At 40.7% G+C, this 17,114-nt stretch overlaps 1 protein-coding gene across 1 annotated transcript in view; it reads left to right on the top strand.

Annotated features, from left to right (window-relative positions):
• Positions 1–17,114, top strand: part of OSBPL10 (oxysterol binding protein like 10) — a 106,151-nt gene that overhangs the window by 75,676 nt on the left and 13,361 nt on the right. Inside the window, exons 7-8 of the mRNA XM_030503786.1 lie at positions 8,309–8,455; positions 14,028–14,511. Coding sequence (XP_030359646.1) covers positions 8,309–8,455; positions 14,028–14,511 — 631 coding nt within the window. The remainder of the gene's footprint in view (positions 1–8,308; positions 8,456–14,027; positions 14,512–17,114) is intronic.

Raw genomic sequence — 17,114 nt, 5'->3', positions numbered from 1 at the left:
TCCTACAACCTCTCTGCACAAACTGTTGCAGTTTCTCTAAGGACTTTATCCATGGGAGCAAAGGTTTGTTTGAGTATGATGCCTTACCTTATCAGTGTGCTCTACTGTCTGGTGGGCAACTCAAATTGCCTGCTGGGTCCCTTACCAAAAAGTGTTTGACTTTCCCTTCTTTGCAGGAGTATGGGGCAAGCTGTTCCTAGTTCTTCAGGTTTCTTCTCAAGGATCTCATTCCTGAGAAGATGCCTTCTAATATAGGCTCTAGAGAATATAGCCTTATGCTGTACTTTCCTCCATGTTAGTCTTCCTTACCAACCTGCAGATCAGTGCAGTCTTTTGTCTTCAGCTCTCCAAAAGTTACAACAAGCATGTGCCTTTCAGAGTTCTCATAATCTCTTTAAGTCCCGCCTGGCCAGCAATGGGAATCTGTCCTCCTCCACTGTGTAGTTTGTAAGCTTGTGAATTCTGAGTAACTTACTTTGGATAGTGTCACATGCTGTATTTAGAGCCATTTTGCTACTAAAAAATTTGATTCTCAAACCAAAGCTGAGTATCTTTCAGGAAATTGGTATTCACTGTTATTTTTATTGCATTAGGAATAGGTTTTGTTAAAATTATTTATGATGTGATACTGTATTTCTTGTGGGTTTTAGGTTGGCATAAAATTTACTGTTGCGATTTATGCTAGCCTTCAAGGTTTTTTGCTTCAATTTAGGACGAGTCCATGGGGTTTTCCTCTGAGCACTTTCTGTAGTCTCGTGTTGCTGTTTATTTCTGATGATACCAGCAATGAAAAATATTTATTCCCAGTTCTGACTGAATTTATGCAGTATTGCAAAGTCCTCTTGTGTTTTAGGATTCAGATTAAACAGTGCTGCGCTTCAGTAGCCCTCACTTCATGAAAGATGCTCACAAGATGTCTGGACTGGTGCTGGTACTTAATCTGTTCCTGTGAGGTCTGTGCCAGGGAATTAGCTGCTTTTCAGCTGATTTTTCAGGACTGACTGTGTTAGGTTTATGAAAATCAAAATTTGCAGAAGGAATTGTCTTAGGAATAAGGTATGAACATGTAGGGGAAAAGTTGTCCAACAAACATTGTTTGGTGCATAACAGAATTACGATGCTGTGGGTAACCCAAATGAGGATCTCTGTTTAAAAGGATGTTAAGTCACTGACTGATTCTTTATTCTTAAACATAATCACTTTTGTGGTTAGTTTCTAATATTTTTTCTGAAGTCTTACACAGGCTATACTGCAACATAAACATAGATGCCCTTTGTTTCATGTTACATGTTTTTCCTATTCCTTAAACAAGAAATCAACCCTATTTCTTCTTAAATCTGGTTATCTGGTCCTCATCACTACTGTGTTATGTTTACCTCTAAATATGGTCTCAGGTTAGATAGAAACACATCTGCAGTGTAGAAAAAGGAACCTTTTTGAGCTTTTTCTTCAAGAATGGGAAAACTTCTGTTCCCAGAGACTGTGCAGAACATTAACAAAAAAACATTAGTAAAGCTCTCAGAATGGTGAATGTCCACATAATGTGCTCGCCTCCAGATGCTCGTCAGATCGGTGTTGTTGGGAAAGAAAAAGATTGTAGACTTATTTGTCACCTACAATAGAGGTTTTGTGATGATTTTCTTTGCTTGCATCATCTGTACGTCAGCCTGTCTATATTTATGAAGTATTAGCATCAAGATATATTTTTACTTTGCTTGCTTCACAGTGAAGGGTCGCCTAAAGGGAGCTAGGTGTTGCTTGGTTCAGTAGGTAGCTGCTGTGACTTGTATCCAATTAATCTTGTGTGATAGACAGACTGCTCACATTGCGACACTTTGATCCTTGCTGTTGTCCTTAGCTAGAGACATTTTCCGAACATCCAGAGTGCTTAGCATATTCAATGAAAAAAAACCAAACCTCATTAAAAACAACGAACCACTATTTATATATACAAATTATCCATACCCAAAAAAGAGATGTTTTAATCATTGATAGTCCTAGTTTGAAGAATTTTATTTTCTCTGGAGACCTGAACTACCAAACACAAGTAATAAGTTTAGTAAGAAATTAATTTCTGGACACTTTGTAGACAATTTTTCATTTTCTACTAATGGTTTCTGTAGTTTGACCTATCTGTGATGAATGATGTATCCAGGATTACATAAAAACTTTGGCCCCACTCTCTCAGACTGCAAGCCCAGATGCCAGCCAGCTCCAAGACGGATCAGCTGCTGGCCAAGGCTGAGCCCATCAGTGATGGTGGTAGCAGCTATTAACTTATTTAAGAAGGGGGAAAACCCCCTGCGCAACAGCAGCTGGAAGAGAGGAGTGAGAATATGTGAGAGAAACAACCCTGCAGTCACCAAGGTCAGTGAAGAAGGGGAGAAGGTGCTCCAAGCACTGGAGCAGAGATTTCCCTGCAGCCCACAGTGCAGATTATGGTGAGGCAGCCTTTGCCCTGCAGCACATGGAAGTCCACGTGGAGCAGATCTCCATCTGCAGCCTGTGGAGGACCCCATGCCAGGGCAGTGGGATGTCCAGAGGAGGCTGTGACCCCACGAGAAGCCCCCACTGGAGCAGGCTCCTGGCAGGACCTGTGGCCCCATGGAGAGAGGAGCCCACATGGGAGCAGGTTTGCTGCAGGACTTGTGACCCCACGAGGGACCCATGCTGGAGCAGCCTGTTCCTGAGGGACTTGCGCCCCGTGAAAGGGACCCACACTGGAGAACTTTGTGGACTGTTTCCTGTGGGAGGAACCCAACACCTGCAGCAGGGGAAGAGAGTGAGGAGGAAGGAGCAGCAGGGGTGATGTGATGAACTGACTGCAACCCCGATTCCGAATCTCCTTGTGCTGCTTGTGGGGAAGAGGTAGGAAAATTGTGAGTGAAGTTAAGCCCAAAAAGAAGGGAGGGATGGAGGGAAGGTGTTTGTAAAAGTTGGTTTCATTTCTGTTTATCCTACTCTGAGTTGATTGTTAATAAATTATATTTCCCCAAGTCGAGTCTGTTTTGCCCATGACAGTACAGGGCAAGTGATCTACTTTTCCTTATCTCAACCCATGAGCCTTCCATTATATTTTCTCTCTCCTGTCCAGCTGAGCAGGGGATTGCCTTTGGTGGACAACTGGCATCCAGCCAGGGACAAGCAACCACAAAAGCATGCTAATATGCTAGTCTGTATATGAAAGAGTTTAATAAGTACAACTTACTGGACAAGCTACATTTGAGATTCAGATCACTGCTGATGAGGGATGGGTGCAGTAAGCTTGCATGTTTTTCTATCATGCATGACACAGCTGCCAGTGAGAAGGCAAGTGGCACAAGTTCATGCAGTTTTGTTGATTCCGACACAGTGACATGCTGTGCAAGAAGCTGACAGCTAATTATATATTACTACTTTTGGGGTATTCTTACTGTATCTGCTTTACAAAGAGAACTCTAACTTTGGTACTGAGGCTGGTGAAAAGTTTCTGGAGCCAATGTGTCACAATTGTGTAAATGTGCTAAAGCTCTCTGACCTCACAGAATTATATTTAATCTTACACCCACAGAAAACCTGTTTGCAAGCTCTCAAGTTACACAAGTGCAACTGTAAATGATGCTTGCAAACCTATATCATTAACGAAGGGAATCTGAAAATCAAAATGAGGCCTTTGACTTTTATGTGCACTGGTAGAACTAATTGTAATTACATGACTCTACGGAAAATATGGCAATCCTTGCCTAGTCTGAAAATGCTAATTCTGTTTAATGTTGCTTCTGAACAAGCCCTGCAAGTAATTTATTCCATCTTTCTCTCAATGCAGAAATGCTTCATATAGCGTTACTTTTTTAGTATCTCTTGCCTTTTTTTTTTTTTTTCTTTTCATCTAGAAACACTTATGGACTATTTCTCTTGGAATATTATTTAATGATAGTTTTTTATCCGAATTTTTTTAAGTTCCTAAGATTCATCCTTTTGCTTCTGACTACGGTCCTTTCCATACTACATAAAAACTTTTTAATGCCTTAATGAAAATTCTTAGAATATTTTGGTGTAATTATATGAAGAATTGCTTTGTGAGGCCTATTCAAGTCCCTAGTGTGCCCCTGTCAGGATAAATATGGTCTCTGCTTACTACTGTAGTGGAGAAAGTGCCTTCTTTGCCCTGGTCTTTCTGTTGACATCATCCTTCAGGAATCCCAGGCTTCTGAGATCAATAGGGGAAATCTGGAGGAAGGCTTTGGTGGAGGAGAAACAGGTTAGGCAGCACTAAAGCTGCATATATGTAACTCCATGGGGCCTGATGGGATGCACCTATGAGGCCAGTGTTATTGCAGGGCCACCATCTATTGTCTTTAAAGAGTCGTGATGTTTGGGAGAGGTTTACAAAGACTAAAGGAAAACAGATGTCATTCCTATGTTCAAGAAGGGCAAGAAGGAACATCTGGGGAACTGTAGTTTGATCAGCCTCGCCTCAGTCCCTTGGAAGGTGGATGAAGCCTTGCTGAAGTCAAGGCAGATAGCATCTGCTGCTCTCCCCTCATCGATCCATCCTCCATGTCATCATAGAAAGCTATCCTTTTACAGAAATGTAGCTTTTAACTCTGTGATTCTATCCCAGGCTTGTCAAAGCATCCTTTTCCTGAAGACAGTTCTTTTAAATGCAGAACGTTCCATTCAGAAGCTATTTCTTTCCCTTACAGGTTTCATCTGTTAAAACAGAATCAGCATGTTTTCTGATGAAGGCTGCTGACTAGAACATCCGTTTCATATCCCAGCAGATGACCTCTCTAAATTTATCGATCCCAGTTCTAATGAAGTGACCTGTTTAAAATAGATCTCTGCTAGTATGTGTTTTCATCTCTTCAGTGCTTAAACTTTGAATTGAATCCCTTCATGGGATCTGTGGTTTTCCATTCAGATTTTTATCAAAAATCTTGGTGCTTCAGCCCAGTGTTGGAAACTCATTTTGATTAAAATGATTTTAAATATAAGCCTCTTCTTGGTGCTTGCTCAAATACTTGGTTCAGTATTTGAGTCTCAGGGTTAGCACCCCAGCCTAGCTGTGCTATTCATTCCAGGGCTGAGCTGCACACAGCTCGATAGCTTTTACATTATGCTCTGACCACACAGGAATGGAGCAAATCACTGCTTTCCTAGTTCAGCTTTGCAATTATATTGGGGGGAAGGGGAGAGTAGAGTATGCCTGTGTCTGATAATTCAGAAAAGCTGCCATTAAAGGATAATCACTCCACATAATCTTTTGCATTCTACTGAATGCTTACACGTTGGTTATTACTAAACTGCACGCTATTTCTGCGGAGGGAAAAAAAAAGAATTAAAAACCTGATTGGACCTTTGTGACATTTTTTAAAAGGTACAGTAGCTTTGTCTTTTAGGGCTGTTTTTCCACACTTCCTTTGTTGTACTGGTTGGGGTTTTTTGAAGGAAATATGCATCAGTTAAAAATGTCTATTTTCTCTGCTTTAAAAAGCGATTCAGTAATTACCTAGAACAGCTAATGAGAAGAGAGGGAAATATAGAAAGGGTATTGCTTACTGAAGATGGCTGCTGTTCAGTTCCTGTGACATAAATTGTAAACTTCTACTGAAGTTCTTATTTGCTGCAAAAGTGAGGAAAGATGCAGATGGTTGATGTCATTCTACATGCATTGAAGGTCACTAGTATGTTGCTGGCTCTAATAGTAGGGTTGTGGGATTTTTTGTGCCCTTGCACATGTTCTTAAAATAGGCGGTAGCTAAGATAATTAAAATTACAGTCCTTATTGCAGATGGTCATTAAACACTGTCCGAATGTTATATTGTACTCATCCTCCCTGATGAGCAGAAAGTCTTTCATAGAATCATAGAATCAACTAGGTTGGAAAAGACCTTTAAGATCATCAAGTCCAACCTTTACCCCAGGACTGCCAAGACCACCACTAAACCATGTCACGTCCATTGAAAAAAATGCAACCATTACTTTCCTGAGCACCTAAGCAGGTTATAGGGCTGCTTGCCCTCACTGTGCACATTTTGTAGAGTAGCAATGAGAGGCAGTTACAGTTTTGTTAGTAACTCTTTGAAAGGCATGAAAGAACTTAATAAGGCAGGAAAGAAAGAAGGATTTCTGTCCCTGAATGCATGTGCCATCATGGGGACAAAAAGGAAATTCTTAATATGTGATTCAGTCTGCAAACTTGTTAATGTGTAATTTGTTTATTTTCTGATGCTGTGAACAACTAAGGTTAGCAGCTGTTGTATGTTCACATGAAAGCATGCTACCTCTCTCTCATACACGTGCCCCCTCCCTGCTGCTCCCCTCCTGGATCCACCAGGATATCCTTTGGGAAACAGCAGCACCATTTTCCAGTTGGAGCTGTGTGCAGTGAAGCTCACTGATCTCAATGCCATGTGACTCGAAACGCAAGGAGCAGATTGACATCCGGTGCACACTCTCCAACTCGACAGCCAAAAAAAAAAGGGGGTGGGAGTGAGGAGGGGAGGTTCCCTGGCTTTTTTCCTAGCACTGTTAATTCCTGCCGGAGCCTGTTTGCCGCAAGCTCGGTTCATGGCAGTAACAGAAGCAGCAGTGCTTATTCGCCAGCTCAGTGCTCTCAATGAGGTCAAGCTGGATCAAAGGGAAACCTCCTGTGGAAGCATCTACTGTAAGTTCTGCTACTGCTTTTTCCACACTCCCCCCAAATGAGTCGTAGCCTGTACAGTTGAGCCAGGCTTCGGTGCATTGTGTCTCCCTGGCTGATAATTTTGTATGAGGTCGTCAGGTTTCGTGTTAATTGAACTTGTCAGTAAGGTGCCTGTTGGATAATAATGCTGTGCATTTTGGGAGGAAAGGCTTATTGTTCTATCCTGTTATTTTCTGAGGGATGGGAGGAAGAAAGTGTGGTTTTGTCCTTTTGAAGAGCTCCAAGCTGTTGAGGTTACAGCAGCTCACCAGATTCTGTTTTATGTAATCTACATATTCTACTTTCTAAATAAAGTAATAGTAAAATGTCTTTCAAATGTCCTTTGCTTTCATCAAATAGCTATTCTCAGAAGAATAGCTACCTAAACATTTATTTAATTAAAAAAAAAGAAAGAGAAAACACTTCGTCGAAATCTTGGAAACATCTGTAGTAACTAAATTTCAGAGACACTCTGCTTACACAAGCTGCCGTTCACCTGGGGGGGTCTCTGATGTAATGATTCAGAAATATTTCTTTGAAACCTAATTCTGAGTATCAGCTGGTTTAAATGAAACTTCTCAGTTGCAAAGACTTTCACAGTGAGATGAAAAATTTCACATTTGATGTAATGAACTGGCTGTTTCTGCAGAAATGCTGCTTAGCGTGAAGGAATGCCAACTTCTGCAGGTAGTGTTGTCTCATTTACAGCATGGAATCCTGGGGCAATAAGGAAATACTGGGCTGTAAATTTTTCAGCTACATAACCCAACTTTTTATGGTACAAAAAGCTTACCTGAATATATATCTGGAAGGCTCGCAGAGTGGTTTCAATGGATTGAACGAAATAACTACCACCTGTTGGATTATTGTTAGTAATATGTTGTTAACCCTGAGGAGAAATGAAATAAAATATCACAAAATGTTATCGCTTTCTGCTGTAAAGTTCCTCATAAAGGAAGATGTCATGATGCCTCTGTCTTGATCTTCAGCTTGTGTCTGGAAACTGGGTTGTTACTGGCATTGTCATGCTGTGAAGCAGCCTAGTGTTACAAATGACAAATGTCATAAAGACTCACGATGTTGTCTTACCCCCCAAAATCTAATGTCTCTGGGTTTTTTTTTCCCAAAGGTGTGTATTTAATTACAGTATTCCTTTTATCACCTTCAGTTAATAGTCTTAGCTTTCGTAGATACCGAACTTGGAAGTTGGATAGAAGAAAGGGGGAAAAAATAGTGTGAAATCAGGTCATGCAACATCTAGGTATGAAGTATGAATAGTTGCTGGAGAGATTTATGAAACAATGTCTTGAAGACTCATTTACGACTGTGTATTTCTGTTTAATAAATAGAAGACCTGTTACTTTAAAATGCTGTGATATTTATCTGGCATCACTGCAATATAACGTGAGAAGATAATATATAAATTAGCATCTGATACTTAACCACTCTTATTTTGAGGATGGGATCAAAGTGCTCTATGAATCCATCACGGGATTTTTTTATTTTGAATTTTATCTTTTCTTGGTTTAACAGAAGCTGTCTTTGGTTCCTTTGAGACAGCTCCATTTTTAAACATATATGATAGGAAGAAAACCATACTGTATCTTTTTGTCCAGATGGTGATGTTCCTTTTCATTTCAGCATTCAGCTTCTGAGTTGATCCTAGTTGAAGATGAAATGACAGATACTGAAGATAATGAAGAGGAGGATTTAGGAGTCATGGATGATCAACGTAGTGTAATTCTTCATCTCATCTCCCAACTCAAACTTGGCATGGACCTTACCAGGGTATGGACACCTTTCTCTCTTATAATCGTTCATTATTTTTTCTTCTTCTCATCTTTCTCTTTGTGTGTGTATGTGTGCACGTGCGTGATTCCCGTAAGCATGTTTTGCCCCTCTGGACAAGGAAGTTTGCCCCTTTATAAAGGTGTGGTTCCAGAGAGGTATGGAGGGCTGTCTCCTGCTAGGCAGGGTTTCACAGGAAGTGACTACATCAGATTTTATAGGGATGGGGGGAAGAGAAAGAAAAAAGAATTAAAAACCCCTGAAACTCTTCCTTATTTTTATTGTCTTTCAAAGCAACTGTGTGTCGTGTGTGTATCCCGCATGTATGTTAAGTCAGGGTGCACTGAGTGTTTGAGGAGCAATAATGGCAATGGTATAGATGAAGGAGATACGTGCTCAAGTTACTGCTTCGGGGATAGGATTCCATTTAATTACTTGGCAGCTTAAAAAACCCGTGATGGTAAGGAAATTATAGTCTTCAGTGTATCACTGTTCTTGTCTGTGCTAAGCCGCTCACCAGTTTAACCTTCTGTGCATCCATCTGGTCCTGGAACCAGCATTGTTATGAACTTCTCTATACTGGCGTGATCAGAGAAATTATGGTGTCTGAGAAATTTCCCATAAGTCCTTAGAGTTTTGGGAATGAGGTAGAGGTTCTGGAAGCAGGGAATTCCTCTTTCTGAATAATCCTGTGAAACCTTCTTATGGGGCTTAATAAATAATCAAGTGGAGTTTTGTGAAGATACAGAATTCCCTTTCCTTCCACAAAAGTTTTCTACCTAACCCCCCCTCCCCCCAGTAAAACCACTATAATCCCCTTCCCACAGATAAGAAGAGCTCCTTCTGACACACCTTCCATAAATAAAAAAATCTGGAATCTCCAGGGAATACCCCTTGTGCATGAGGTAGCTTTGCAGGAGATTCTTCTCATGGGCATTTTGCTTTTCTGGGGAGTTCATCTGCTTTCCTTTTGATCTTACATATTAATCAGAATCTATTTTTACCATCGCTTTCTTACTAAATAAGGCTTTCTCAATATAGTCTGTTCTCCTTCCTCTGGAACAATTGACAGTATTTAAATATACTTACATTTTTAAGACTGAGCAATCCCGTGATCTGTTGCTATGTATAGCTGTTGAATAGCTGCACAGAAATTAATGTTTTGTTCTAAATAGAACAGAAGTTTCATCATTTCATTTGTGAATAATTTATACCTGTCACTACTTAGTATGTCTGGGGTTATGTATAGTTAATTTTTGGTTTTGTTTTTCTTACATTCCTCATTTTTTCATAGCTCTTCCTCTTTTCTGTGTTGGTTTACTAAGGCAGCAAGAGTCCATAATGTTTAAACTCAATTAAGATTCCCTACCTGTTGTTCTTTTGTCTTCAAAGCATTTTGTCTTTGGTAGTGAACAAGATTTTTCTTCCTTGTGTCACCTTTTTGTCATGGCAGAGGAGGCAAAACCCCAAAGACACACAGTTAATGTAAATAAGAGAAATTCCTGTAGATAAGAGAAGTGTAGACACAGGAAAAGTAGGAATGTCAATATATATGATAATCTCTTTCTTACAGTGTTCTAAGAGCACAGTTTTTCAGGATAGTGATGAATATTATCAGATCTATAGTATGGCAGAATACTGGCATGCATGAATGTGTGAATGTAATACCCACAGTCTGAAAAGAGGAGCAGGCATATGGCGGAGTTAGATCCATCCCTACTCTGTGTGATGCACGAATACACATATGATGAGTATTAATTAGACATGCCACATGCACACATCACTTTTCCGACCGTTTTGAGGATTAAACAAAACGTAAATTACAAGACAGCTGGCTGCTTTTTTTTATTAACTTTGCTTACTGACATGAGGCCCTTGGGGCCACAGACGTGTGACACTAGAGCATGGTTCATTGGCTGCCTCTCTTCTCATCGTTCATGATTCCTCTGCAAGTCAGATTTCAGATAGCCTTGATGCTGGTCAGCCTCTGCTGGAAGTGGCTGTGGCACAGTAGTTGCTAATATCAGAGGATGTTTTACATGTTTCCATTTTCCTGTGCCGCCTTCCCTAAGGTTGTTGCTTTGGTTCACTTTGTGAGCTATGGATTGTAACATGACACATGCATGAACAAACAGCTTTTCTGAGCCGTTGGTGGCTTTGAGTTCTGGATGCATAATCGTTACCTTCATGCTCCGTATCAGAGGAAGCAGCGTTTTTTCCTTTTCCTGCAGGGTGATTGCTTATGTTAGTCTTGGCCTTGCCTGCTGACATCAATTTCCCACAGTGATGATAGTCACATTTAATGTTGCAGAGGTGCTTCATTTCTGAGATGTGTCATGCTCCCGTGCCTTTTAATGAGGAGTTAAATGGTAAAAATCTACTGTGAAGGAAAACACCCGCAATGAAGTATTAAATCTGCATGGGGATTTGCTAGAACAGGCTGAGCTTTGTTGTGGCCAAATGGACTTCAATAGCTAAAGAGAGTTGAGTGGGGGAGCAGTTCACAGCAGCAGGACATACTACAAAAGTGATGCCTCGGACTGGGCTAGGACTTTAAACCTCATTTAAAATTGGAATTGCTGGGGAAAAAGTAAGTTTCTAAATTGTTTGTTCTTTAGACTTTTAAAAAAATGAAATATAGTGCCAAAACCCATTGACAGAGCCATAAATTTGTTGGCAATGGCATCTAATGGATTGCAATTAATGCTAACAGTTTGTGCAGATGGGTGATCACTCCCCTGCATTCCCTCACCTTCCCTATGCAGTTAATGTGTGCTAAAAATAAAGAGCTGCCAGTAATATTGCAGAATATCAACATGTTGTAATTTAACATTGTAGTATGTTGATGATGTTGTAAGTTTTTAATTTGCTTGTCAGTATACTTCTACATTGTAGTTTTAAAATATAAGTGGCATGAAATTTATGTCCACAGTACTCAGATGACGGTGGACATCTCACATGGGGTACCTTGGTCAGATAATGTTTTGCCTCACAGTAAATAGTAACAGGGATAAATGTCTCTATTCTTAAGAAGCCATGCTCTTACTTTTCTCGGTTGCATGCAGATTTAATTAAGTAGAGGTGAATTAAAACGTAGGTGATTATGATCAAGCTTCGAACCAATATCCTTTTTTTTTTTTTCTTTTTTTTACCTGAAGCCTGACAAAGAACAAGAACAGAGATTATTCTGACATTTTAGAATGCAGTCAGGAGATTTTTTTTGCTTCAGACTTCAGTAACGTGATATTTATTCTAGAGACTCTTTTGTCCACTTGGTTGTCATGGTGGCTTTTTCTCAGAGATAAAAAATAAGCAGTTTTGACTTTTTATGCTCCCTCCTTGGGAGCTAGAGTACTAGCACAAGTGCACGACAGTCCAATGCTGGCAAGACGATTGTGGGTACGCTTCCAAATTTGTTTATTTCTATTTTGCTTATTTCTGCAGAAATCAAGATAGGGCCAATAAAAAAACCCCACCCTGACTGGTGTGGTGTTTTTTATGTTAGTGCGTGGTGGTATTGCATTTTGAAACTTTGAGGCTATGAGATTATTTAGTAATAGGCAATGTTTTCTAGGCATATTTTATAATACTGGAGTTGTGCGAACTTTACAACTCAATTATTTTTCACATACAATTCTGCCTTTTTTTGTGGAAACAATTCAATTATTCTGCCCTTTGCAGTGGATCCTTTTCTGCTGCAATTAAGGGTGTAGTTTCCATTTTAGTTGGGCTTTTAGAGCAAGATCATTAGAGCTGGAGTTCAAGCTTTATTCAGATTTTAAATTGATTCTTGAAACTGAATGTTAAGAGTCCAGTGATTCGTAACATCTCATTTAGTGGCTGTGTTGGTGTTGGCTGCATTAAGTATGTACGCAGCAAAGCACACAGCTGGTACTTGAGCGAGTATCAATGAGGACTATATGATCAAGTCAACAGGATGAAACCACAGCAGGCTTAATGTTGAACCATAAAATTAGCACCATCGTAACTGTGGTGTGTAGTTTTCTTCTCCTCCATTTGTGCTAATAAAGGTCACTTTTTAGAGAGAGACACTTGGACACGACAAGATGCAGGGTGTTGTTTATTCAGATTAATTTCTCTGCCCTTTCAAGTCTCTGCAGTGAACTCATGATAGTCATTACTTGTATTTCTAGACAGAAGTGATGGGGGTTTTTTCTGTTTGGCTGTCAGTTTCTCCTTTGATAACCTGATCTTTGAGGGGAAAAAGTAAATGCAGTGAAGAATTAAAGAGGAAAGCAGAACTGCTTTAATAGAGGACAGCTGTTGGTCTGCATCTGGCAGCATTGAGCCACTTTGATTCTAGACAGATTGGTGTGTGCCACAAGTTCCTTTTTGGTCATGCAGGAGCAACCTCTGAGCTCCCAAGGGACAGTCCTGCACAAGGTGTGGAGTGTGGGAGAGAAGAAAAGGAGAGAAAGAAACTATTTTTGGTTGGTCTCCTGGCCCTTGTCTGGCTTGCAGTGTGCTCCAGGATGTCTTACTGAACTCTTAACAAAGTGTTACTCCTGAGTGGGTGACTTTGGCAGAGTCTGCGTTGCCAGATGAGCCGCTTGAGGCTGCATCCAAACCACTGCAGACTGCCTAGTGTTCCCAGTGCTTTTTCTGGCCCTCCCTGGAGCCTCTCTAGTCCCAGGACATTGATGTAACAGCTTGTGCAGCTTTTGTTTGTCTCAACTTGCCTGAAATAAGCTGAAGGCATGCAGGGACCCACCACACTAGTATGGTATGATCTCAAACTGAGGGGATGTGCCGTGTGCCTGGGGTGGCTGGAGAGCATAGGAGTGGCAAGGGATTTGACTAGAGAGGTGGGAGAGCACATCGCACATACAACGACAGTGTAGGGTGGACGGAGTCAAATGGGAAGTGTTTTCTTGCCTCTAGCCTCTTGGGAAGGGTCCTTGGCATCGTTTTATCCTTGGAAACACACCTGAGACTTGGTTTTGGTTGAATCTAGTTGGCTTGGTTTGTTAGAGGCTAGAAAGGACCTACTATGTATGCAGTGGGAGGTCAAAGGCCCGAGAGTGAAATTGGGAGCCTAGATGTTTGACAGTATGGGCAGATGTACTCTCCACCACTTACAGGTTGGTGATGTGTATGTTTATATAAAACACTCATCCTCCAGTGGTTTCAGAGGGTGTGCCCTCCCTTTTTGGAGGATTAGGATGAGTTGGGATTGTTGATGTTTGCTGTAAATGAATTTACATGAAGTATGTTTTTTATGTCCTGTAAACAAGGAGAACAATGGTTGTTTTGTTAACTGAGAGGAAGAGGCAGATTTCCATGTGAGCAGAACAGCCCATCCCTGTTGTGTGAGCTGCTGTTGAGAATCATAACGAAATAGGAAGCAGCCTGCATGGCTCTCGAGGTTTTTTTTTTCTTCATTATTTACACTGCAAAGAAAATGAAATTGCTGTGACGGGAGGAAAATACACTGTCCCAAAACTTGGCAGGGCCACAATTGCAGCTGTCTTAACTGTTCTTCCCTCCCCTTTCCCCCGTGGTAGTATGATCATGGGGAAATCATATCTGCCTTTGTCTGCTTTGCATACAGGTAGTGCTTCCAACATTTATTTTGGAGAAAAGATCCCTGCTGGAGATGTATGCAAATTTCATGGCCCATCCAGACCTGTTTTTGTCAATTGCAGCTGGAGCCACTCCCGAGGAAAGAATTATCAGCTTTGTGGAGTATTATCTAACAGCTTTTCACGAAGGCCGAAAGGGAGCGGTTGCCAAGAAGCCCTATAACCCTATAATTGGTGAAACGTTTCATTGCTCCTGGGATGTGCCTAAAGATAAAGTGAAAGCATTAAGAACTAACGGTGCCTCCATGGTTTCTAAGGACCCAACCAAGGAGTTTGGCCAAGACCAGTCCACGTGCTACAAGCTGAGGTTTGTAGCTGAACAAGTGTCCCACCATCCACCAATATCTTGCTTTTACTGTGAGTGCAAAGAGAAGAAAATGTGTGTGAACGCTCACGTATGGACCAAAAGCAAGTTTATGGGCATGTCAATAGGTGTTTCTATGGTAGGTGAAGGTAAGAAATGTGCTTTTACTTTGTTTTTTTAGAGCTAATGTCATGGGTGTCAACACAACAGAAATCCAGATACTTTCCTGCTTGCTCTCCCTCTGACCTTTCCTTTGAACCTTGGGGCTGTTCGTCTTGTGAAGTTTGGAACTGAAACTGCAGGGTTCATATAACTTCTTTTCTGTCCGGACAGTATGTCAGATACACATTACATATATGTACTTATATTTATGTGATTCTGTTAACATGTGGCTGTACTTCAGACAGAATTAAGTTGCAGTAGCAAATGGCTACTGACAGCATATTCTCTAAGAACAGTTTTATTTGTCTTGCTCACTTTTAAAATGATGTGCAGTTTGGTGTGGGACAGTTTCACAACTGGGACAAAGCAATAGGAAAACCCCCACATTTTTACTTAAACCTAACATTCTTTTTTTCCATAGTTTCTGCAAAGAATCATGGTGTCTGTGGTGTTCACAAAGTTCCTGTATTATCTCAGGCTTTATAGAAAGTCATGCAGTCAAGGTGTAAGTCATGGTTTGCTGTATCATACATTCATAGACTGCTTTATGGCAACTCATTGCTCAACATGAATTCAGAAATACAGGGAATCGTACAAATTCTTCATGGGTGATCTGAGCTGATAAACACACCTGTACCAGTGTCATTACTGACTGCTGAGGTATTGACTTCATGTTTCTAAGCAATGTAGTCAGTCCCTCTTGCCATTTGAGGGTAATTCCCTGTGTGTGGCTTTTAGTGTTTTGTCTTAACTAGATTTTAGACTTTAGTCTCAGAAGTACCGAGACAACTTACAGTAAATGCTTCTTTTTGTCATCATTATGTTAAATACTGTGATACTAAAGGTAGTAAAAAAGTAGAATGGGAAATGAGCAATTTGGTTTTGCTCATTAATAACAACAAAACAATTATATTGAAAACATCCAGATATGTTCTGCTGTTTCTACTAGCTAGAACTAAAGAACAAATTCAAACAGTAGAAAAGGCTACAGGAGCTTCTTTCCTGATGGCAATAGATTCCCTTCTTTATAGAAGAGCCATGAAACTTCCTTACTCTACTGCACTTGATAGTGTTGTGATAGTTAGAGTCTATAATAGCATGGCTGTTTCCTTCTTCCTATGACTTAGGTATTTTGATTTTAATACGGAGTTGGGGAAGTTGGGAAGGGAGTGTCAGAAGGGAAATTGGTCTTTCTGTCTCCTGACTGTACTGCTGCCAGCCTGACTCACTGTTTAACTTGCTGCATTTTTTCACTATATATTCATTTCTAGTACTGTTGTTCTCCGAGAAGGGAGCTATTTAGTGGAAATAAAATTAAACACAAAGTCACTTATGATTATGTAGGAGTAGGGAAATTTCTTTTCCTTGCTGCTAGTGCACACAGTTCCCTGGGATTGAGGGTGACTGCTGTGGGGATTACTTAAGACTTCAAAGTCCTGATGTGTCCCAGTTTTGAGAGACAAAGGGTCTAGAAATGAACCGCTTCCCTACCCCAAGGATTGTTTAATGTGTGTTTCTGAGAATTAAGTTCTCCCCGACCCCTTTTTTTTCATGATCCTGGAGATATCCCAGGAGTAGAGGTAGGCTTTGGGGAACATCTGCGGTCATGAACTCTTCTACTGCAGGGTTTACTGCTGTCTTTCTGATGGGCATTTTGGGAGGAAATTTGGGGTTACCAATTTATAGTTATCATTTGTCTTTTTTACTCATGTAAGCGATGCCAGAGCATGCAGCCTCATGGTTGCCCAGGAAAGTGTTGGAATCACAATCCCTGGAAGTGTTGAGAAACTGTGTAGATGAGGGCCTCAGTGCCATGGTTTAGTGGTGGCCTTGGCAGTGCTGGGGTAATGGATGGACTTGATGATCTTAAAGGTCTTTTCCAACCTAGTTGATTCTATGATTCTATGGTGACAGCATTTCTGGGAAGTGACGGAGAAACTCCAGTGCAGCCCATGCATTTCTGTTGCATGTTGAGGTCTGACAGTAGGCAGAAAGAAGTTGTACTGCTGATGCTTTCCTATCATCTGAAACCAGCCAGCCTGAACCTGGCAGCCTTGGTTTAAAACGTTTGCTTCGCAGTGCAGTTTCTTCACTCAAAACAACACTTTCTTCAGTTTTTAAAACTTTATTTTAGTCCCAGGAAAGTCTTCCAAATTAACGTGGTGTGTAGATTTGTGAAGCTGTGCAGAAATCAGAGTCTACTGCAGATGTTTCATGTCCTGCATAAGGTCAGCGTGAGTACTGGGGAACGGAACCAAAGCCACTGGACTTCCAGTGTGCAAAACGTGTGTCTGTATTTACACATCTGGTAACACAGGCCTAAAAACTTTTTAATGTGAAATGTAATTTGGAGAATTTTCTTTGTATTTAAGGACATTTTATGCACTGCAGAATTTCAGATGGGGTGAGTTGGTCTAGCAAAGTGCAGATTGGGGAAAGACGTGCTATGCTGTTAGTCAGAAGGTATATGAAGGTAATTAAGATAGGTAGAAACCAAAGTTAGCTACCAGGAGAAGCTTTCTGACAACAAGGCTGCCTGGTGAGGTTGTAGAATATTATTTTAAACTTAAAACTGGATTAAGCAAGTTTC

The sequence above is a fragment of the Strigops habroptila genome, chromosome 1 (assembly GCF_004027225.2).
Source record: "Strigops habroptila isolate Jane chromosome 1, bStrHab1.2.pri, whole genome shotgun sequence".
In the NCBI taxonomy this organism is placed as follows: Eukaryota; Metazoa; Chordata; class Aves; order Psittaciformes; family Psittacidae; genus Strigops; species Strigops habroptila.
Note: the sequence above shows the minus strand (reverse complement) of the source record. Positions and strands in the feature narration are given on the sequence as shown.